Here is a 23,271-nt window from a genome sequence, read left to right as displayed (position 1 = left end):
GCCCGGAACCCATAGTGTACCGGTTCTGTAATCCTGGAGGGGGATTTCTCGTTGATGGTGTGCCAAAGGAGGTGGTTTGTTGATAATAGTCGACCGTAAAGGAGAAATTGACCGGGAGGGATATCATAATCTTGTCGCAGCAGGTCGAATCAAAGTAGGTGATGGTCTTGGAATAGATTTCCTATTGTTTCAATGGATTGGTTGTGTCAGGGGGCTAAGTCCTCTAAAGTGAAGGACCCAGGAAATCTTGAAAGACCTCGTTGAGGGATCGTGGAAGCACAGGGCAGGGCATGATGTGTCAGGTGGAAGATCCAAGGTAGACATCTGCGAACTACCTTGACATGTAATGAAGACAAGCGATGCGTTTTAACTGAGGGCAGCAGGAGTTGTAGGAGGACACCTAACAGTAAAGGCCCATCGCTGGCACAGGTTTCATGTAAGTTGCTGCCTGCCAACCCGTGCGACACCTACTGAAGTTGGGCCACCGAGGAATACAATTCAAAGGTGGGAACTTCCAACCTGCCTTTTCCCACTGGTAGTTGGAGTTCACCAAGAGCTATGAGAAGTCGTTGTCATCCCACATGAGCTCTCCCAGCATGGAGTCCAACTCATGGAAGAATGACTAAAAAGGGTAGTGATGGTTTTGTCAATAGCAACTCTTTTGTCATGTGCCACTGCATTTGTAGATAGGACTCCAAAGGAATTTTCTTAATGTGGTGCTATACGGTACAGATGCACACTACACATCGGAAAATACCTCCATGCTAATATAAGAAATCAAAGTACGGAAGCACTCCCAATAACAATCAACCTAGAGTGTTTCCACCCTTCATATTATTTCATAGTTTCCTCAATTAGAAGAGAAGAGCCATATGTTTGTTTAATGAAGCTTGTATTTGAATCAACAAAAACAGCCGACGCGTGTTTCATCTCACGGGTAACTTTGTCATGGCTGTAATCACATATGTACAAGTATATCAGTCGATAACATATTTAGTGTATATATATTTCTTAAATTTTACATACATTTATAGTGCATTTAGCATTGTATGGTGGCCAAACTCAAGGAAGGAAAAGATAACCTTAGCCATGTCCCCATGCAAAGAGTGATTTTGTATTATTTCATGCTATCCATTTAGTTAACATTCAGAATCTGTGCAAAGCAATAGAAAAGCAGCAGCGAGCAGTGTACGAGTGAATACGTGTTGTGAACACCCTTGTTAAGCCCTCTTGTCACTTGTAGGCCACAAATGACAGCCCAAATGGAATGAATTGTGACACATGTGTAACACCGAAGAGTGGGATTGCGTAATATCTGTGACACAAAGAACTGGCATTGTGAATACGTGACACCCTATACAGCCTCACTGCACAGAGGTGACACACCCACCATCCATTACCAATTCCCAAAATTGCTAGCACTACATGTCGCACCCACACTTGTCTGAGTGATGTGCCTGTACAGACGAGTGACATGCACGCTGGGAATGTTTTTTGGAATGCATTTATTAGCACATAATGTGCCTGTGGTCATTTTGTACTGTCCCAAAATTGCCAAGGACCGCCACAATGTGACATCAACATGAGAAGAAATTGTCAATGATGGTGTTCCTAAGGGCAGTTCCTGCTGCAGCTGCAGTGGGGTGTGGTCCACATGCCTCATTTTCATCATCATCATCCAGTGCACCTGGCACTCATATCCATGGGGCATTGCTGCGTACACATATGTTGTCCTCGGGGTCCGGTAACATAAGGGATGACGCAGGTTCCTAATGGGTGCTGAGCGTTGTGGGCAGTGTGCCGAGTCGCTTTCACCCCCCTCCCACGACCCATGGTGCTTTTACAGATTGTACCATTTAATAAACTCGGTTCCTCTTTAATATTGACGAAATCTTTAATTTAGTTTTTTTTTTTTTTTAACACTAATAACCTTAGGGTGGGCCTTAGCGCGCCCATACCGCCGGGGTTCATCACCACATCTTTTGGTCCTGACAAAAGCCTGAGTTAATTACTCATTAAAGGCAGAAACATGTTGACCACACTCTTAGGATGAATCAGAACTTTTAATGTAGTCATCATCCTACACTTTGTTTTTATCCATATCCAATTGGCAAAACGAATAAAATTAAAACATTTTGAGACAATTTGGATGTTTTTAAATTCTCTTTAATCACATTTCACCATCACCATCACAAAACCAGCTACCCAGTAAACTGGCATTGAAGCGCACTAGGGGTGGCATTCGGCCATTCCTGGTGGGGCCCGATGATGAAGCATGTCACCAACCAGGTTGGTGAGTGAGGGCTTTAAGAAAAACCCAATTTGGTTTCCTTCGCAGATAATTTATAACTGTGTTGATTAATTACATACTTGATCTTCTAAAACTTTTGAAAGCACACTCTTTTGTTGATTGTCTGCCATAATTGCTGAGGACCATCACAATGTGACATCAACATGAGAAGAAATTGTCAATGATGGTGTCCCTAAGGGCAATTCCTGCTGCAGCTGCAATGGGGTGTGGTCCACCTGCCTCATTTTCATCATCATCTTCCTGTGCATCAGGCACTCATATCCATGGGTCATTGCTGTGTACACATATGTTGTGCAACACACAACATGCAACGATCATCTTGCATACGATGTCTCAGCTGTACAGGAGCCTTCCACCTGTGACGTCCAGGCACCTGAAATGTGACTTCAACACACCAAATGTGCGCTCCACAATGCCCCTGGTGCGTTTGTGGGCCAAATTTTACTGCCTCTGGGCTGTGTGTTCAGGGCTCGGAGGGGTGTCATCATCCAAGCGCAGAGTGCCTATCCGTGGTCACCTGTGACAGTGCAGAGAGACATGAGTCAAGACTACGCACTGCATGATGTATTGGCAGGCTCATTGGTTCATTGGTGTGTGATATGTGTGACTGTGTGATTCCTGTATGAAATGAGCCACCTGTTGCAAATGAGCGCCATCAATGTGTATTATGTAGCTTTACTGCTGCTCCTCCCTCCCCCGAGCATAGTCACCAGTGTGCATAGCGCGGTTGCCTCACTTGCACCTATACGCCACAGCATTGTCATGCTTGTCTGCGCATGTCCACAAGCCTCACCACGACACAGTGATGATGTGTGCTGAAGGTGGCCGGCCACGGGTATGTAGGCCTATTGTAAGGACAGGACTGACACAGATGTAGAGCACCTGTCTGGCTGAACTCACCATGCAGTTGTGGGTACACATTTGGCACATGCTGCGCTAATCGCGACACACACAACAGTTGGCATGTGTGATCCCTGACCTTGAGCATGCATGCCCACCCTCATGTAACCCTTCGGCCCAGCCCGCACTCCTAGGGCATGCCAAATAGCAACATTGTCTATTGCGGGATGGGTGGCGCAGATACTACAACAGAGATACACGCATTAGTCACTTCCTTGGCAAGACCTAAACTTAACCACACCCAGATCCATGTGTGAAAGAGCCACACCCCTACGAAGCTGTACTGTCGTATGCCTGTCCACTCCGCTTACGCTCACAGGGTGGTACGACATGGCTACATGTCCCAGGTATACCCCACTGCCCGCGGTGACATTGCAGCGCCCTCTGTACACAGCACAATGTAATGTGGAATGACCCGGGGCCCTCATGCATACATAATGACCACACAGACTTACTTAGATAGTTTGTGGAACTTGCTACCGGCACGTGCGCCCGGCCCCTTTTATTGCCAGAGTCACGTGTCCAGTGCGGCCTGTGCTGGATGGGTGTTGGGTAGTGTAATGCACCCCTAAGGGTTTGGTTGGTGCTGGCAACAAACACAATAGTGATCAGACAATCAGAAGTACAAGCTTCAAACGGCAAGGATCCATGACTTGAACTGCACAGAGTTAGTGGCCCTGGATGCACTGCGGCCGCCACAGGCACACCGCCATGGGATGGTGACTTGCAGTGCACTAAGGTGGGGCCATGAGAGCTGTGCGGGTCCTCGTTGGTGTCCAACGTGAATGTAGTGGAGGGTTGCGGGGACAGTGGAAGCTCTCTTCCTGGGCATGATGCAGAGGGCAGAAGCTAGCAGAAACAGGCAAATGGCGGAGTGGAATGCTACAGACTCCTCTTTACCACCATGACAGTAGCAGCTGCATGATGATGTAAACAACCCCCAGCCCATGGACCCAGACGCCACCAAAGTTCAACCAGAGAGTGCTCATGAATTTCGGGGCACATACTTAGTGGCACCAGAGCTGGAAGGGTATGCAGTCAGGGATGAGGCCCGTACAATAACATGAACTCTGGCATGAATAGAGCAGAACTCAGTTCCAAATGTGTGACCCAGTTGACCGCAGTGTAGGCCAGAGGCAATGGGTAGCACACGTCAACCACAGTTCAGCCAGCTCCTCCTGGATCTCTGGCACACAACGTTGGAATGGCATGTGTGGGAGATATTTGGTTGACTGAGGTAGTGGCACCAGAGTTGAGCGGGTGTTTAGCCAGCGAAGATGCCGTGTCCGGCCAAATACAGACTGCATTCGATTGGTGTGAGGACTGCAGTGTAGGATGAAGGCCTAAGATAGCAAGGGCCCACAGACATGTGTGGTTGGAATGCTATGCATGGGGTTGGTGTCACCACATCGAAGGGAGTATAGTGATTTAAACACAGCCATGATAACATGACTTCTGCAATAGTGTAATAAAGAATCAGTTCCAAATGTGTGACCTACTTGTCCGCTGTGCATTCCGGTGGAGTACGTCAATGAGAAAGGAGTTCTGCGGGCCTGTGTTGCGGGGCCGTGATGGTCTGAAGAGGCTGCCAAGGTAGGGGGCCTTGGGCTTGGAGCTGGCACCGTCACATGGTGGGCCCTCATCGGCACACACCGGTGTCGGCAGGTGGGCATTGAGGCCTGGCTGCGCAGCAGCAGGCAAGAATGGTTCGGGGACCAGTGGCCCGGGATGCAGCAGGCGCACAGGATCGCAGGCAATACTATCGGCCTCGTGTCGCCACACTGGCAGAGACATTGGGCATTCTGGAAGAGAACCACACCCAGTGTTACGTGCTTTTTATTCACACCCCTGTGCTGGCCTGGCATTCACCGGGCCAGCCCACCCTGCACAAGTTTATGGGAGGACGTCACAAGCTACATTTCTGTGATCTCCCACACTGGCTGGGGTGACATGGTTGCGTCCACTGTCCACTACACTCGAAACACCAGCAGTGTGTGTTGACATGGATATCTCTGTGGTCTGCAGACTGCAGTCTGTCCAGCACATCCACACCACACTTGGCATTGTGTACCTTCTCATTCATGCCTGATTCCCACCTCTCCCCACGTTCTGCTATTGTGTGGCTGTGGTGCCAGGCTGTTGTTGGCTCATGTACATGGCTAGCCCAGGTTCCCACAGTAAGTCGCGTTGCCGTGTCTGGTGGGTTTGCATGTTGTTTAGCATGTTGTATGTGACTTTGTGACATGTGCATACACAGGGTTGTGAGTTGCATGAATGTGGATTTGAAGTGTGTGGTGTGTTAATTTAGTACTTACCAAAGAGCAGTGCATTTCCTTAGGTGCTAGCCTGGAAGCGCTGGTTGATGATGGACTTTCAGAAGATGTAGGAATCATGCACGCTGCCTGGGTGGTTGGCGACAACGTTGGTGAAGAGTCCCCGGTGGCCCACTATTGCCTGCACATTGATGGAATGCGTGTGCTTTCTGTTGTGGTAATTGTGTGCAGTGTCAGAAGGGGGAATAAGTAGGACATGTGTGCAGTCGATTGCCCCCAACACGTGCGGGAATTCAGCTATGGCGTAGAAGCCTTGCTTGGTCTCCAGCTGTTCCTGCACAGTGTGGGGAAAGTATAGGTACTGGGGTACCAAGCTGATGATGGCATCCAGGACAGGTTTGAGGAACTTTTTTAGGGCTGGCTGTGAGACTCCTCCGACTCTGGCGGTTGTTGGTTGGAAGCTACCAGAGGCCAACAGGTGCAGCACATCCAGCAGCTTTGTCTGTGGAGGGATGTTAGTTGTCTGCTCTGTAGGTACCGTCAGCCTGTGGGCAATGATGTTTAGGATGCGGAGGAGGTTGTCCTTTTGAGCCTGTAGTGGACAATGACATACTCTGGTGTTAAGTCTGGGAGGTTGGTGTATTTTCTGAAGGTTCGCTGTCTGTGTCTAAACTGCTTCTGTGGTGGTCCGGGTGGGATCCTGGGGGGAGACGGGCCTCGGGGTGGTGGCGGTGAGTGTTGTGGCCCTGTGGGGGCTCCGAGCTGCATGATCAGTAGCTCCATGGCTTCTGTTTATCTTCAGGTGTGGCTGTGGACTGTGCTACCTTTCCTGATGCAGGCTGTCGTCCGACTTTACACCAGGTCAGAGCAGGTGTTAAATCCCTGCTGCTCACGCACCTTATCGCCTCTTTTGGGATGTTATCGCTGATCTGGTTGGTCGAAGAGAATGTTGCGGGTGGTGTTGTTGCAGCTTTTTCCACAGGAACGCCATTAGAGATAGTTGCCAGGGTCATCTGTGGCGATGTTTGTTGAGGCTGCTTAATTGGTGATATGGGCTGTTTGCACAAGCTTGTGAATAAGGTGATATATTTATCGCCACTTTGGCTGCGATAAAGTGCTGTTAACTTGGCGATAACTCCTTGAGAATATGCCCCTAAATTTCATGCCATTCTTTCTTTAAGGAACAGATGTGCTTTAAAAACACTGTACCATCATTTATCCTTATTATGCACATTTGTATGTTACCATTTTCAGCACAGCAGCTGCAAATCAAATAAGTAGATTAATGCTTAGTGTGTGTATTACAAACCATACCATTTCATACTATTCTTAAAATCATAATACTCCACTTTATCCATGTTTATTATTAAGAACTAATCAGCCTCCCCAGGCTTGCTGTTCGGTAACCCTGGCACTGCGTTTACTGATCGTTTTCTCAGGGGGTCATAGAGGGACTAACAGTAATCAAACTTATCCAGAGGATTTAAAGCACTGTTTACTTCCAATTATTTCCAGGATTGACCTCAGGTTAGCACCTAATTTGCACGTATGGGGCACTTGGGGTGTTAAGGCAGGAACAAGTGACCAATGTAGTGATGTCACTGGGTATGTAATGACACAACTGCAATAGTTGGCATTTTGGTGAATTGATATCAATGATTATATCATGAAGCATGTTCTGAATTTATGGACTATTCCGGTTTCCCAAACATACAAGGCATACGAGTATGCGTGTTTGACATCTGTACAACAAAAATATGATTCTGGAAACAGATACAGGGATAAAAAAAATGAGAAAGTGAAACAAAGGAAAATCCTGGAACTAAGAAGATAGCAACATATTGAATTCCTGCAAATGAGCTTTAACAATGATAACTATCTTATTTTGGTATGTCTGGATATTTTACAAAACAGTGTAGGTATACTGATCACAAAAGGTTGTCATATGGTTCAGGTACGGCCAAAGTCACAAAGTACTGCTTTGAAAGTTAATCATTTGCTGCCTTAAATCTAATAGTACATTAGATGAAAACTTCTGCTTATAGGTTTGTGTCGTTTAAAGTATTTTTTTGTTTTTAACAGTAAAGTACTGACTGACACTGATATATTAATTGCTCTTTGTTGCATTGCTCTTCACAGAGTCTCTAGCTCACCACACCTGCCCTGAGTAAGTTATGGATTGTGCTGCCTCGGTATCCTGAGAGTCAAGTGCTAAAAGGAGCACCTGGTTCCTAATTTTGGGTGCCACGGTTGAAGGGCCCCAGGACACTATAAATGGACAACCCCAGTCATTACAACTGGGCCCTTACCTCCTGACCGACCTGGTAACCTTGACCTAGAGGTTTTATCAGAATGTAATGCCTTTCTGATAGGTTTACATGAACAAAACACTAGTGTCAACAGCTTTGCAACAATGACCATGCACTAGGACTCAAGTAATAGCATAAACACACTATAAGCAAAGTTGAATATGAAAGTCATGCACCAATTACTTGAATTTGTGTGTAAATAACTTCATCTTCTGAAAGGATTTAAGAAAAATGTTTGAATGTCATTGCTGCGGTAATGTCAATGATATGGTTTGAGAAAGAGTTCCTAAGAAAAGGTCCAATTAGCAGAATGGATGAGAACTATGAAGTAGCATAAGGGGACCTTGCACTTGAAGGATGGTGTTCTAACTGGCTGTTAATAAACAGTGGGAAGTGGACTAACGTGATGCAAATTAGGGGTAGTAAATAACTGGGCTAAAGAATGATCTGAGGATTAGTCTTGCACGCAGCCTGTACTTGGCTGACACCCAGCTCAAGTGTTGCATGCATCTTAAGGTGTGCGACCTTTTCTGCAAGCTAGAGAGTGCCAATGTGATAAAGTGTGTTGCATTTTTCTTAAGTTGTTAAAATAAAACTACTGAGGTGATGAATGATCACAAGCTCTTAAAGGATTTAAGCAATGCTCCTAAATCTCTGGTGATGGCCTAAAGTCAAAACGTTATGTGAGAGACATAGAAGCAAAGAAGTTCAGTTTTCAATGTATTTAACAACTAGGAGTGGGTGCTTTCACATGTCTGGTAGCCATAAAGAGTACTAACCTTGCACTGGTCCATTATCCATAATTTCTTTCATAATTTGGGATTCCTAGAAAAGTGATAAATAGATATGATGCTCAAAAAGAATACATGCATGCTATACATTCAACTTGAAATAACTTTTAGCAGAAATAAATACTTGAAGACCACATACAAGCACACCACGTACTGAGAGTAATGATTTAGTGCTGCTTCAGTAATTCAGCAAACTATTGTAAATATGTTAACATCTGGGTAGAGTTGTTTCATCTGGAACAGTATTGTAAGATAAATCGTTGTTCTGGTCTTTTTAGATTTTTCCGCACTTATATTAGTTGAGCTGGTCTTGGAATTGAAAAAATTGATCCAGGTATGGTGACTAGCTGAGACAATAAGAGAAACACAAATTATGTAAAGCCTAAAATAGGTTTGATCGGTAAAAAAATGGTACAATGACATGCCTTATGTTTCTGTTTGTTTGATTAATGACTAATACTTAAAATGATGATGTAGGTCTTGATCATTACTGAAATTTTTCTGATTCATGAGGATCATTTTTTTCAATATGCAGAAAAAGGTTACGAATATTCTCAAAATAAGGATTGTGAGGGATCTGCTAATGCTGTAGGTTCAATGTACAAGGAATGTAGACATAGAATCACAAGCTCTTAGACTTCACAGGCATATATTCTAATGTTTCATGCAATCAGGACAGCAAGCAAAGTTGCTACGCTGCATAAAATGAAACGGAGAGAAATGAAATGTGCCATATCTACTAAGATATGGCACACTTAGGTGTAGGACACAGGTAGGTGTTCGAAGCCTTCCTCCACCCGCAGGCTCCTGCCTGCACCTCATCCCTAGTTGTCTTGTGGAAGAGCACTCTGCTGTTCCGCTCTGTTCGGTGCCCTCTGTGCCTGTTATTCTCTTTTTGCTCTTTCTGTTTTGCCCTTTCTCTTTGCTCTTTCGGTTTGTTCTTTCTGTTTTTGATTTTCTCTTTTTGCTCTCCCTTTTTCTCTTTTGCCCCTTCTTTCTATCCTGATCCTTTGCTCCCCACACTGCTGCTCCTGTGGCCCCTCCACCTCAGCATGTCGCTCTCACCTCCCAGCTGACCGGCCTCCCTCCCACCCCTACTTAATGGTGGCTGCTGCACGGCCACGCAGCAGACACGCGTAGCAGGCACGCCACTGGCATGCCAAAGACATGCCAAAGGCAAGCCTGTCTGCGCCTGTCCGTGACCCGACCGTGACCAAGGCCAGGGACCCTAGTCCTCTGACCCACTGTCGTAATGACCCCAGCAGCCTCTGTGCTCTTAACCACAGACTAGCAACAACTGCCAGCTCTCGACACCAAACAGCATCCAAAGCCTGTTCTCCTGCCGACACTGCCACTGCACCTTCACCTAACTCCAGACCCCAGCCGTTGCCCCCATCACTCCGGACGCCAACACACATGATCCACTGAAATGCATCCTCCTCAACGTGCGCTCCCTGCACAGTCCCGCCATAGAAATCTGGGACCCCCTCAACATCACACACACAATGTCCTCTTCCTCACAGAGACCTGGACCAATGCCAACTCTGCACCCGTCATCGCAACCGGCATCCCAGACAGATTCAAGATCCTGAAAAAGATCACCCCTCCCGTCCAGGAGGAGGTATCACCATCATCCACAAAAGCTCCCTCCACATGACAACCACCAACTCGGACGATGCCTCGCCCCCCATGGAACATCTCCATTTCAGGATTCAGACCCACCCCAATACGATGCTCAGAAGAACCCTTGCCTACAGAAGCCCTGGCCCCAGCACTCCTTTCACCAACATCATTGCCAACATCATCGCACCCCACGCTCTTGCCTTCACAGACTATACACTACTCAGAGACCTAAACTTCCACCTGGACAACCACGACGACCCCAACACCACTGCCCTCCTAGAGAACCTCACCAACATAGGACTGAAGCAGCTTGTCTCTGCCCCCACTAACACAGCAGGACACACACTCGATCCCGTTTTCACAGGAGGAAACAGTGTCTTCCTCAGCCACACCACAGACTGCTCTGGACGGACCACCACTGCATCCATCTCTCCTTTAGAAATCCAAGCGCACACAAGCATGCGTGCTGCCTCGCATGTAGAAGCTAGAACGAAGTCACTGAAGAACACCTCACCTCTGCACTCACCAGTACTCCAACCATAACGATGCCAGACGCCAACACCATGGCAAAGCAACATCCACTGATGGGTCACCAACTGCGCTGACACACTCGCCCCGCTCCAGAAGGCTACAGGAAGGCACAACAAGAAAGCAAGCTGGTTCACCACGGCACTCCAAGAATCCAAGCGCTCCTGACGATGACTTGAAAAGAAATGGAGAAATAGCAAACCCCCCGAAACACACACGGCCTACATAACAGCCACCAAAGCACACCACCAACTCATCAAATCCACAAAGAAGAACTTCCTCCAAGACAGAATCCTCTCCAACGCCCACAACTCCAAGGAACGCTTCTCCATCATATAGGAATTTGCCAAAGCCAACAGTGAAACAACAGATGTCCCTCCCTCCCAAGACCTCTGCAACTGACTCAGCTCCTTCTTTCACCTCAAGATCAAGATGCTTTACGACAACTTTGATGACCCAGACATCTGCACCACCTCAACTCCCACTCCCAGCAAAACCACCCAACAGACCCTCCTCACTTGGATCCTGTGGAAAAGTAAATTATGCCATGTTCTGTGTCCCTACGTGTCCCCCATCTTATGTTGTATGTGCATGATTAATATGCATATGTATTCCCCATGATCGATTAAAGACGCGATTACAGTTGTGTCCATCTCTAGTATGCCAGTTTCCAGTTCTCGTGAAAGCTACGAGTATTAGGCCTATGTAAAGCTACGTTGCCACGTTTCTCAGTGTGCACGTTATTTCATTGTAAAGTCCCTGTTTCTAGGCCTCAAAAGGGCCCGGACTCAGATTCAGCTCCTGTCTCCTGAACCCTCGCTGAGGAGCGATACAGCCCCCACCTGTATCCCTGACCCTTCACTTACTTCCTGCCTCACAGTGCCCGGCTCGGCCTGGCTCTGCCTGCCAGTCTGCCAAGAGTATGTTATGATTCCAGTTATCAGTCCAGCTCTCCTTCTCTGCATTCCTAAGCTACTGAATCGCATCAATAGTTTCAGTCATCGTCTAGCCTTTACGTCTCCATGTAAGAGAAATACTGTATTTATGGTCATTTAATATTCCTCAACACACACTACATGTAGAATAATGCATGCACCAGTCTTAGTGTCTGTTAGCCTTTGCCCTGATAACTTTTGGATTCTATCAACATGTTCTCTAAACATCAGATACTAGATAGTGTTTAGGTACATGTCGCTCTGACTCTCCAGACTTTCGTCTCTCCTTCTAGCTCAGAAGTCATAGCCCCCAGCTTCTCCCTAGTTACACGTCATTGCCAGCTTGCGCGCACCACTAGGTTAGAGGTCCCGGCTCCTTAGGTAGCCCCCTCGATGTTTCCGCCCCATTTGTGACATATTCCGTTACGTTTACATCACATGTCTATGTATACGCCCTGTTCACGCCTCTTGTTACACCTCCTTTCTGCCTTATCTCTCGCGACTGTTACAGGCCCCACCCACTGTTACGCCTACTGTATGTACTGTAATGTATTTTGTTTAACTATATATGCTTGTGCACTGTTATTAAAAGTTGCTAGCCATCCCAGATCTTCCCCGTGCAGGTTGTCCTGTTCCTGTCCTTTATGCTGTATTAAACCTGCAAACTCCTACTACCTCGAATCTTGACTCTTATTTATTGAGCTATCTGTTATTGTTATATCTAGTCAAAAATAGAGGTATTATTTATTTATTTACCACATAATGGCGCCCGAATAGGGACTTGCCCTTTCCCCACGCGCCGGTGAAGCCACGCAAGCCCCCTGATCCTCTGCAGCCGTGACGGAACCATACCGTGCACGTGCAGATTTTTCTGCTTCAAGTATCCCTCAGGCCCACGGAGGAGACGGAGGTAGCGGTCCAGCATCCAGACGAGGCGGTGGAGGAACGCGGCGAGTCCCGACCAGAGCCCAAGCCGAGAGTCCAAGGTCCGAGGTATCCGGAGGCCCACCCGTAACAGAAGTCCGAAGTTCGTCCGTCCGGCGTCGAAGCAGTCCAGTCCAGTCCGAGGCCTTCCGTTCTTGCTGCCCGGTGAGTACCATTGCTGGGGTAGTATCTAGACAGGGTCAATTGCATTGTCTCTGGTCCGTGGGTTTGGGTACGCAGATCCAACACGAAGTGTCCACTTAGGTGGATGCGGGTCCTGACGTGTCTCTTTATGAGACCGGTAAGTTTGGTACTGTTTTAGCAGTGCATCTAGTTTCTGTTCTAGTCCGTTCTGTTCTCGAGAAATTCATGTATTCTGTTTTCAGTATTCCAGGTAGTGTTTTGTCCGAACTGTTATCCTAAATGTCATTCATGTATTTCAATGTCGTGGTATGAATGTGTTGTTTAGTAATCATCGTGTTCATTGTGTATTGTATTGTGTCTAGACTCCAGCCCAGTCATGCCATTGTTTTCCAAGTTACGTCAGTTAAAAACTAGAAAAGGTCTGTTAGAAGAAGCAGTTCCTGTCCCGCCTAGGGACAGTCCAGGTCATTTTATGTATCAAAAGCATGGCATAAGTGCCATATTGTATCTAGATTTGTGGGTGGAGTACACCAAACAGTTAGAAGAAAAGTATAGATGGCCCGTATCGGGTACATGGGATGCCGAGTGCATCATGCGAGTAGAAGAAGTATTATGGAAAAAGAAAGCCAGACAGTCACAGAAAGATGCCATCGAGTTATGGCGCAAAGAATCTCATAAAAGAACCGAAAAAGAAATCAGAAAGTCAGAATTAAGTAGAGAATCCTTAGAAAAAGCCCAAGAAAAGGAACTAATCGAAATAGGTGAACGAGTTAAAACCGAACAGTCAGACAGGCAGAGAAATGCCCTTATTAAGGGTATGTACCCTCTTCTTGCCGAGGGCTTGCCAAAAGCAACCCCGGAAGCATCCAGTAATTTTCCGCCACCTTTAGTTCCGACCAATCTGCGTCACAAACCGACCGCAGCTGAGATTTTTCTCTCGTCCTATTTGGACGACACAGTCCCAGAATATGCAAATCCTGTTCCACCAGCTCCTGTGAATAATGTAATTCATGGTCTTCCAGCCACCGGGGCACCTGTTGCAGTACCTGTTACGGTACCCCCGGTCCAGCCCGTAGTACAAATTCCCGCTACTTCAGTCACTCTGCCAGCTCGAAGAGTATCAGTCGACGATTCCAGTTTAGGGGCCGCGGGAGTAGGTCCTCCTGGTACCCCGCCGCCAAGTAGACGTCTAGGGGCAGTCGAGTTACATGAACGTGCGTTACAGCGTACGCCTAAATATAAGTCCATTGCAGAAATCAGGCGACTTCTTACTGAATGCTGTTATGATCCAGTCCCAGGCGAGGATAGTATGGTTATATATTCCGTACGTATAAGGCAGGTGTCCGAGTATTTGGTCACCCTACCGAATATGAAAGAAGATCTAGACAGAATGTATCGTTTCATTCGTACAGGACAAGATCCAGAAAGTATTGGTGAAGTCATGTCTCTCAGGAAATCTGAGATCCAGTTCATGTTATTAAAGTTTCTGATCAATTGTTTAATTAGGGAACAAGATTCCCCGACTAAAGATCCGACCGAAATGAAAATTCTGACAAAGTGGAGTGATAATATAGCCGAGGGTAAGCACAAGACACTCAATAGTATAGAGAGTATGTACAAGAAAATACGTAAAGAAATAATAAGGTTACACGAACAACGCAATGAAGCACAAGTAAGCGAGAAAGAAAATGACTCTTCTACTGAAGAGGTAGACGACGAGAATACCGCCAGAATAGCGTATGTAGGTAAATCTAGACTTCCAGACCGACATTTACGCCTAGAACACAAGAAAGTCTTTCATCTTCCAGCACCAGAACAAGGTTCTCTAGAACAAGTATTTCAAGCTACCGATCAAATTCTGAAATCACGAATCGGTTATAGTGAATTAAGTACTATGCATGAACAAGAACTAGCCCGATCAGCAGTCCGATGGATTACTGATTCTACCACTTTTCCAGACGAAATAGTGGCACAAATGTTTCTGAAATTACCCCCAGCCGAGCAGCGACTGGTGGGTATGTATATGATCCAACACCTCATTACACTGTATGAGGGTCAACATTCTGATCCAGGTCCGTTACATGATGTCCTGAACGAGTTACTCCAGTATAGATGGAAAGGTTTAGGTACTGATTTAATTAGTGTCATTCTAGAACAGCGCCACAAATACAGAACGTTTTTGAACCCGCATTTTGTTCATGTCTCACCTCCAGAAAGTAAACCGTTTTACATAGACAGGCAGCATCCGTTACGAGAAGTACACCCAGTTAGGACACCAGATGGTGAAATGCAACGAGTATTTGTTTACACCCCAGTTACCAAGATGGAACTCTTAGAGATGAAGAAATTAATTCCCTGTCACGACAAAGATCCAGCAGGGTTCCACCGAGAATTAAAAGACATGCTCCGTATGGGAGAATACACGTATCCAGATATTATTAAAATGTTAAAAGTCCTGTTGCCTGCAGGGGTATACGAAAAACTCAAGGAAAAAGATTGGGAGGTGGGAGAGAAAAAGATCGATTGGACAGCTCTAGAAGCTGAAGATAAGATACGAGTACCAGGTACCGGTCTTGGAGATAAATGTAAAGAATTACCAGAATTACTGATACAAGTTTTGCCTAGATTATTAGCCACTAAAAAGGAAGACTGGGATGCAATCTCAGCCTGTAAACAGAAACAAGACGAAGATACTAGTGATTTCTATTCTAGATTTGAGAAATGTTTTAGCATCAACAGTGGTTTGAAGACGAGTAGTGAGTCATACCCTCATCTTTTTGTTACTAAATTAGTCGAGAATTCAAGTCCACAAGTTAAGAATCGAGTTTTGAAAGTCGAAAGTACCTGGCAAGCTAGTACCCCGTCCCAGATGTTACAGATGCTCCAGTATCATCAGAATAGAATCAGAGAAGAGCAAGAACACGAGAGAAGACGTATGAAAGACACGAAAATGAAAGTACTAGTTGCATAATCTGTTCCACAAGACAGTCAGAAGAGGGGTCCGAATCAAGCCAGTCATCCCGCAGCTCCCGTTAAAGGGACATGCAATTATTGTAAACAGCCAGGTCATTTTATAAACGAGTGTGCAGTTCTGAAACACAATATAGCCACTGGTAAAACTAAAGAAAGACCACGTCCGCCTAGACAAGAACAAGTTTCACAGACTTCTCAGTCACCACAGAATGCACAACAGACAGTTCCAGCACCGCAGCCTATAGCTGCAACACAGCATGTTACACAGCAGATGTACCAGTATGCACAATCCGAGTATCCAGAGTATCAAGCGTATTCATGAAACAGCCTAGAGAGGGAGGTAGGCTTGCCTCTCATCGAGATTCCTGTAGATCAAGAAGGTCCCTATGTACATAGTCAAGTATTGGGGAAAGACAGAAAGTTTTTGATTGATACAGGGGCAAGTAGGACGACTATTAGTCACGACGAGGTTCCAGGGGCTCCGCTCTCAGGCTCTAGAAATGTTTCCCTTGGATTTTCAGGAAAGCCAATTGTTAACGAGATTTCCAAACCAGTTACTCTAGAAGTAGGTCCATTGTCCCGAACTACTGATCTATTGCTTACGAAGTCATGTCCAGAAAATGTGTTAGGTATTAAGACACTGAAAGAATTAGGTGCAGTTATTTGCTGTTCCCCAGAGGGAATACGTTTGTTTTTACGTGACTTCAAGGGTCACTATGTTTTGCGTGATTTTGATCCAAGATTGTCTAATGTTCCGCAGCATCTATGGGCGCAAGGTCCAACTGATGTTGGTTTTATGCAAATCACACCCCATCGTGTGACTCTCAAGCAAGGTGTAGTGTTACCACGAATCAGACAGTACAGATTGCCACCTGAGGCTGTAGCAGCCTTATCCAAAATTATTGACGAGCTCATTGCTCAAGGAGTAGTTGTAGAAACTGACTCCAATGTATGTAATTCTCCTATCATTCCAGTCATGAAACGTACTGATCTAAATGCACCTCCAGTATATCGATTAGTGATTGATCTTCGAGAACTTAATAAATGTATCATCCCCCAGTATCCAGTAGTCCCAGATATCTCATCTCTATTGACAGCCATTGATTCTGAGGCTACATTTTTCACAGTCATAGACCTCAAAAACGCATTTTTCAGTGTTCCAATTCATCCAGACAGCCAGTACCTTTTCGGTTTTTGTTTAAATGGAAGGAGCTATAAATTCACACGAGCTCCTCAAGGTTTCACAGAAAGTCCTAGTATTTACAGTCAAGCACTTAAGAGACAACTAGACAATATTCACATGCCAACTGACACTGCCCTGCTCCAATATGTCGATGATCTACTGATCACAGCCCGTTCTGAACGTGCTTGCGAGCGAGCATCACTTACAGTTTTGTACTTCCTAGCCGAGATGGGGCACAAGGTGTCCCCTTCAAAGCTTCAATTCTGTGTCCAGCAAGTGATCTACTTAGGCCACTTACTGTCCAAGTGGGGTAGGCAGTTGACACCTGACCGTATCCAGTTAATAGCGAGTCTCCCTCAGCCCAAGACCCAGAAGGAGGTACGTGCTTTTATCGGCCTTACTTCCTATTGCAGACAATGGATTCCTCAGTATGCATTTCTAGCTAAACCACTGATACAGTTAACGACACAGGAGGCAGCCGTATCGACTGTTCTCCCTTGGACATCTGAACATACACTTAGTTTTAATGAGTTAAAGAAAGCTTTATGCCAAGCACCCGTTCTAGCTACACCGAACTACAGTAAGCCTTTCACACTTTTTGTCACAGAACGTGATAGTACTGCATTATCTGTTCTCACACAAGATCAAGCCGGACAATACAAGCCCTGTGCTTATTTTTCGAGTACACTAGATCCAGTAGCCCAGGCTCTGCCTGCGTGCCTCAAGTCAGTTGCAGCCACAGCACTAGCTATCAGACAAAGTGATTCCATAGTATTAGGACATTCCCTGACAGTACAAGTTCCACACTCCGTGGAAGTTCTTTTAAACTGAACACAGACTCAGCACTTGACAATTGCACGTTTAACAGGTTATGAACTGACACTGTTCCAGCCACACATAGAAATCAGACGCTGCAACGTTCTAAATCCTGCTACACTGTTACCGTCAGTTACTTCAAATCCTGTCACACATGATTGTGTGGAAGTTGTTAACACTATGACTAAACCAAGACAAGACCTGACAGATATTCCATTACCAGACCCCGACCTGACATTTTATGTGGATGGTTCATGTATGAGAACAAGTACAGGAGAACTAGTAGCCGCGTATGCAGTGACTACTGACACTGAAGTTATTGAAACACATCGTATTGACACCCTGTCTGCTCAAGCAGCAGAGCTAGTTGCTCTGACTCAAGCCTGCATACACGCCAAGAACCTGACAGTTAATATTTACACAGATTCACGCTACGCATTCGGAGTTGTACACGACTTTGGAGTGCTCTGGCAAGAGCGAGGTTTCATGACTTCTCATTGAACCAAGATTCAGCATGGTCTCCTCATTCAAGGTCTGTTAGATGCAATACATTTACCGACATCTATCGCTATCATGAAGTGCAAGGCACATACGAAAGTTACTGACATTATTTCCCAAGGAAATGATCTAGCAGATCGAACAGCCAAGCTTACAGCACAGACACCAGACATACCAGTTAACAAGACACCGACATCCACTCTAGAACAGACTACTTGTATGACAATTAAGGACCCTACTCAAGATGTCATAGATATCCAGTTACATGCTACCCCCGAGGAAATTAAGAAATGGTCCGAACAAGGAGGGGTCCAGACAGATCAGGGATGGTTGACGAAGGGTAGAGCCACATGGTTTCTCCCCGACTCAATGGTTCAAGTCATTATCAATACCGCACATAGTCCTGCACACTTAGGAGAAAAAGCCATGTTAGACAGTATCCAGAACATTTGGTTTAACAAGCATTTACGAGCTGCAGCCAAGCAGAAAGTCCGTACTTGTATGATATGTTGTCAATTCAATCCAGGTAAAAGTGTCCCGGTGGAACAAGGTGGATTCCAGCCCCCTGACCACCCTTTTGAAGTCCTCCAGATGGATTATATTCAGATGGAGCGATGTCGAGGTTTCAAGTATGTCCTTGTAGTTGTATGCGCTTTGTCCAGGTGGACAGAAGCATATCCAGTCCCAGATTACACAGCCGCGACCACTGCCAAGCAGCTGGTTCGTGAATATTTCCCCCGCTATGGACTCCCTAGGGTCGTGTATTCTGATAACGGCCAGCCATTCTCATCTGAATTAATGAAGCACGTTTCCCTTTTGTTAGGGTACCAGTGGAAGTTCCATTGTGTACGCCATCCAGAAGCAGCCGGTCTCGTAGAGAGACATAATCAAACCTTGAAAATCCGCATTGCCAAAATCTGTCAAGAAAAAGGTGTAGACTGGTTAGTTGCCCTGCCAGTCGCTCTGTTCTATATGCGCATGGTCGCACATTCCAGATCAGGTCTGTCCCCTTATGAGGTCGTATTCGGCCGCCCCCGAATGTATGGGGTACACCTAGACCCCGAAGTATTACAGATGTTTCCAGTAATATGCTGACAGATTACCTAGCTTCCTTGATGTCTGCCCTACACTCTTGTCGTTCACAGGTTGCCGCTGCATTTCCCGACAATACTGAAGTCAAGCCACACGAGATCCTTCCCGGCACCCTGGTCCTCGTCCGCAATTTTGATCGTTCAAGTCCGCTGGAGCCTCGCTGGAAGGAGCCGAAGTTAGTCCTTCTAACCACCCGCACAGCCGTGAAGTTGGAAGGCAGGAAAGGCTGGGTGCATCTGTCTCACGTCAAGAAATTTCACGGACTAAGACCTAAAACTTTAAATAACACTTCTACAGATACTATTCTTAAGGACTGTCCCGCCAATGACATTGATTCAAAACCTCCCCTGTTAGAGGAAACTCCGCAGCAGGAGTATAAAAAGATGCTTCGGTCTAGTAAAATAAGTCAGCCAGTTTAATTGTCTAAGTCCTCCCCTAGGTGAAACGGTTAGACAGGTATCTGACATGTATGAAATAGACCCCCATAGTGAGAGAGTTAGTCAAAACTCAATCCGATGTATCGTTTTTCTAAGTTATATATTGTTTTTAAGCTTAATGGTTACCTGCACGAGTTATGCATTTCATTTATGTTTTCCAATTTCTCATGTAAATAAGTCTTCTAATGCTACAGTAGAGCACACGTTTAGTGATCTACCTCCTCACGAACTATCCTATCGTCTTGCTATGCGCAACAATTCATTTATCCGTATGTTACATTATTCACACCAGACCAGCAATGCCACAAATTGTTGGGTGTGTGGTCGACTCCCCCCTTTTCAGACACCGAAGGGAGTTCTGCCACTGTTTCCTTATCCGTTCTCACATAATGGCTCATGTGGAGCCTGGTCCATGTTAACGTCATCCTCAACTGATATGTCCCTTCTGAACAGTACATGTTTTCCAGACAAGCAAGGTCTTCCCCACAGAACAGGGTTAGATCTAGAAAATGAAGTTTATAATTTAGGTAATTATTCTTCGAATTTTATGGTCCTGAATGTTCAGTCTGATCCTACTCCAGACTTACCTGCTATTTCAGTATTACCAGTCAAAGGCGAATTATGTGTCCGAAATAACGGTTCCGTACATGTAGGACATAGTGATTGTACTACTATTGTCGAGTATAGTGACAGTGGGAAATCTATTTTCAAAGCTTCACGTCATTCTTATTTTGTTTGTGGTCAGACCGCATATGTTCGTCTGCCCCTCGATTGGGAGGGAACCTGTTACATTGCCTTCCTACTGCCAACAGTTTTCCTAGCCCCATCTGATTATCACAGAAACACACATCTAGTACACATTAGACATAGAAGGGAGATCGAGTCCCCGATTGTCGACCAAACTGAAACTGCTCTAGAACAGTATACAGATTTCAATAGAGGATTCTTTTTCTTTATAGGACCTATCCAGAATAGTAAGTTAATCCGTAGATTAACCAGAACCCTTGAGGCAGTAGTGAATGAGACTGCTTCTGCCCTAGGTAACTTAACCGAAGAGCAATCTGCTATGAGATTTGTCGTGCTCCAAAATCGTCTCGTTCTTGACGTCATACTGGCCGATAGAGGAGGAGCATGTAGAGTCATCGGATCTAGTTGCTGCATTTTCATTCCAAATAACGCGCCGTCTGTTTATTCAGCTATAACCAGACTTCATAAAATTGCCCATCAGTTACACCAGGATCCAGGCACCTGGACATGGTCCGGTTGGTTTTGGAGTATTATTTCTGCCTGGGGATGGAAAATATTGTCACTTCTAGGTATTGCAGTAGCGATCATATTCAGTTGCTGCCTCTGTATACAATGTGGCCCTGCGATTTGCGGCATTTGTGCTACCTCTTGTATTCCTAGTCCCAAGTCCCGTCCTAGATCCCGTTCCAAGAAAATTCGAGACAAGCAAATGATACTGTATGAAATGATAGATGGTATCATGAATATTGATGTTTCCTGATGGAAACGTAGTGACAAGGAGGGAATGTGGAAAAGTAAATTATGCCATGTTCTGTGTCCCTACGTGTCCCCCATCTTATGTTGTATGTGCATGATTAATATGCATATGTATTCCCCATGATCGATTAAAGACGCGATTACAGTTGTGTCCATCTCTAGTATGCCAGTTTCCAGTTCTCGTGAAAGCTACGAGTATTAGGCCTATGTAAAGCTACGTTGCCACGTTTCTCAGTGTGCACGTTATTTCATTGTAAAGTCCCTGTTTCTAGGCCTCAAAAGGGCCCGGACTCCGATTCAGCTCCTGTCTCCTGAACCCTCGCTGAGGAGCGATACAGCCCCCACCTGTATCCCTGACCCTTCACTTACTTCCTGCCTCACAGTGCCCGGCTCGGCCTGGCTCTGCCTGCCAGTCTGCCAAGAGTATGTTATGATTCCAGTTATCAGTCCAGCTCTCCTTCTCTGCATTCCTAAGCTACTGAATCGCATCAATAGTTTCAGTCATCGTCTAGCCTTTACGTCTCCATGTAAGAGAAATACTGTATTTATGGTCATTTAATATTCCTCAACACACACTACATGTAGAATAATGCATGCACCAGTCTTAGTGTCTGTTAGCCTTTGCCCTGATAACTTTTGGATTCTATCAACATGTTCTCTAAACATCAGATACTAGATAGTGTTTAGGTACATGTCGCTCTGACTCTCCAGACTTTCGTCTCTCCTTCTAGCTCAGAAGTCATAGCCCCCAGCTTCTCCCTAGTTACACGTCATTGCCAGCTTGCGCGCACCACTAGGTTAGAGGTCCCGGCTCCTTAGGTAGCCCCCTCCATGTTTCCGCCCCATTTGTGACATATTCCGTTACGTTTACATCACATGTCTATGTATACGCCCTGTTCACGCCTCTTGTTACACCTCCTTTCTGCCTTATCTCTCGCGACTGTTACAGGCCCCACCCACTGTTACGCCTACTGTATGTACTGTAATGTATTTTGTTTAACTATATATGCTTGTGCACTGTTATTAAAAGTTGCTAGCCATCCCAGATCTTCCCCGTGCAGGTTGTCCTGTTCCTGTCCTTTATGCTGTATTAAACCTGCAAACTCCTACTACCTCGAATCTTGACTCTTATTTATTGAGCTATCTGTTATTGTTATATCTAGTCAAAAATAGAGGTATTATTTATTTATTTACCACAATCCCACTCACGACAGAAGACACCTTAAAGACCAAAAAGAGCATCCACTCCAGAGCACCCTCAGACCCCTGTCCACCCCACATCTTCCACAGGGCCACCACAGCCATTGCACCGAGCTACATCAAACTATCAACTGCTCCCTCAAGACCGCCCCATTCCCCGGCAAATGGAACCCCGCTGAGGTCAACTCCCTCCTGAAGAAACCCTCCGCAGAGCTGACGAACCTCAAGAACTTCAGGCCCATCTCGCTGCTCCTATTTGCAAACAAGTTCATCGGAAAGCACGTCAACTCTCAGCTATCACACTTCATCGAAGCCAACAACATCCTAGGGATCTCCCAATCCAGATTCTGCAGCAACCACAGCACCGAGACCGCCCTCCTCGCCGCCACTGACGACATCCATGCCCTCTTCGACCAGGGCCAAACAGCAGCCCTCATCCTCCTGGACCTATTAGCAGCCTTCGACACCGTCTCCCACCACACACTATCCACCAGACTCCACAACACTGGCATCCAAGGAAAGCCCCTAGACTGGATATGCTCATTTCTCACAGGCAGAACACAGAGAGTCAGACTCCTGCTCTACCTCTCAGAAGTGACAGAGACCAGATACAGAGTACCCCAGGGATCCTCCTCAGCCCCATCCTCTTTAACATCTACATGGACCCTCTTGCAACCATCGTTAGAAACCACTGGCTCAACATTGTCTCCTACGTCGATGACACCCAGCTCATCCTCTCCCTCACCAAGGAATCCATCATCACCAGCCACAACTTCTAAGAAGGGATGAAAGACGTTGCAACCTGGAAGAAGAACAGCTGCCTAAAACTCA

General features: G+C 46.0%; 1 protein-coding gene across 2 annotated transcripts in view; it reads right to left on the bottom strand.

Annotated features, from left to right (window-relative positions):
- TINAG (tubulointerstitial nephritis antigen) overlaps positions 1 to 23,271 on the bottom strand; it is a 1,388,447-nt gene that overhangs the window by 268,513 nt on the left and 1,096,663 nt on the right. For both annotated transcript variants that reach the window (XM_078647965.1, XM_078647966.1), the window contains exon 8: positions 8,573 to 8,618. In XM_078647965.1, coding sequence (XP_078504091.1) covers positions 8,573 to 8,618 — 46 coding nt within the window. The remainder of the gene's footprint in view (positions 1 to 8,572; positions 8,619 to 23,271) is intronic.

Source organism: Lissotriton helveticus, chromosome 6 (assembly GCF_964261635.1).
Source record: "Lissotriton helveticus chromosome 6, aLisHel1.1, whole genome shotgun sequence".
Taxonomy (NCBI): domain Eukaryota; kingdom Metazoa; phylum Chordata; class Amphibia; order Caudata; family Salamandridae; genus Lissotriton; species Lissotriton helveticus.
The sequence above is the reverse complement of the archived record's forward strand: the minus strand, read 5'-3'. Positions and strand labels throughout refer to the sequence as shown.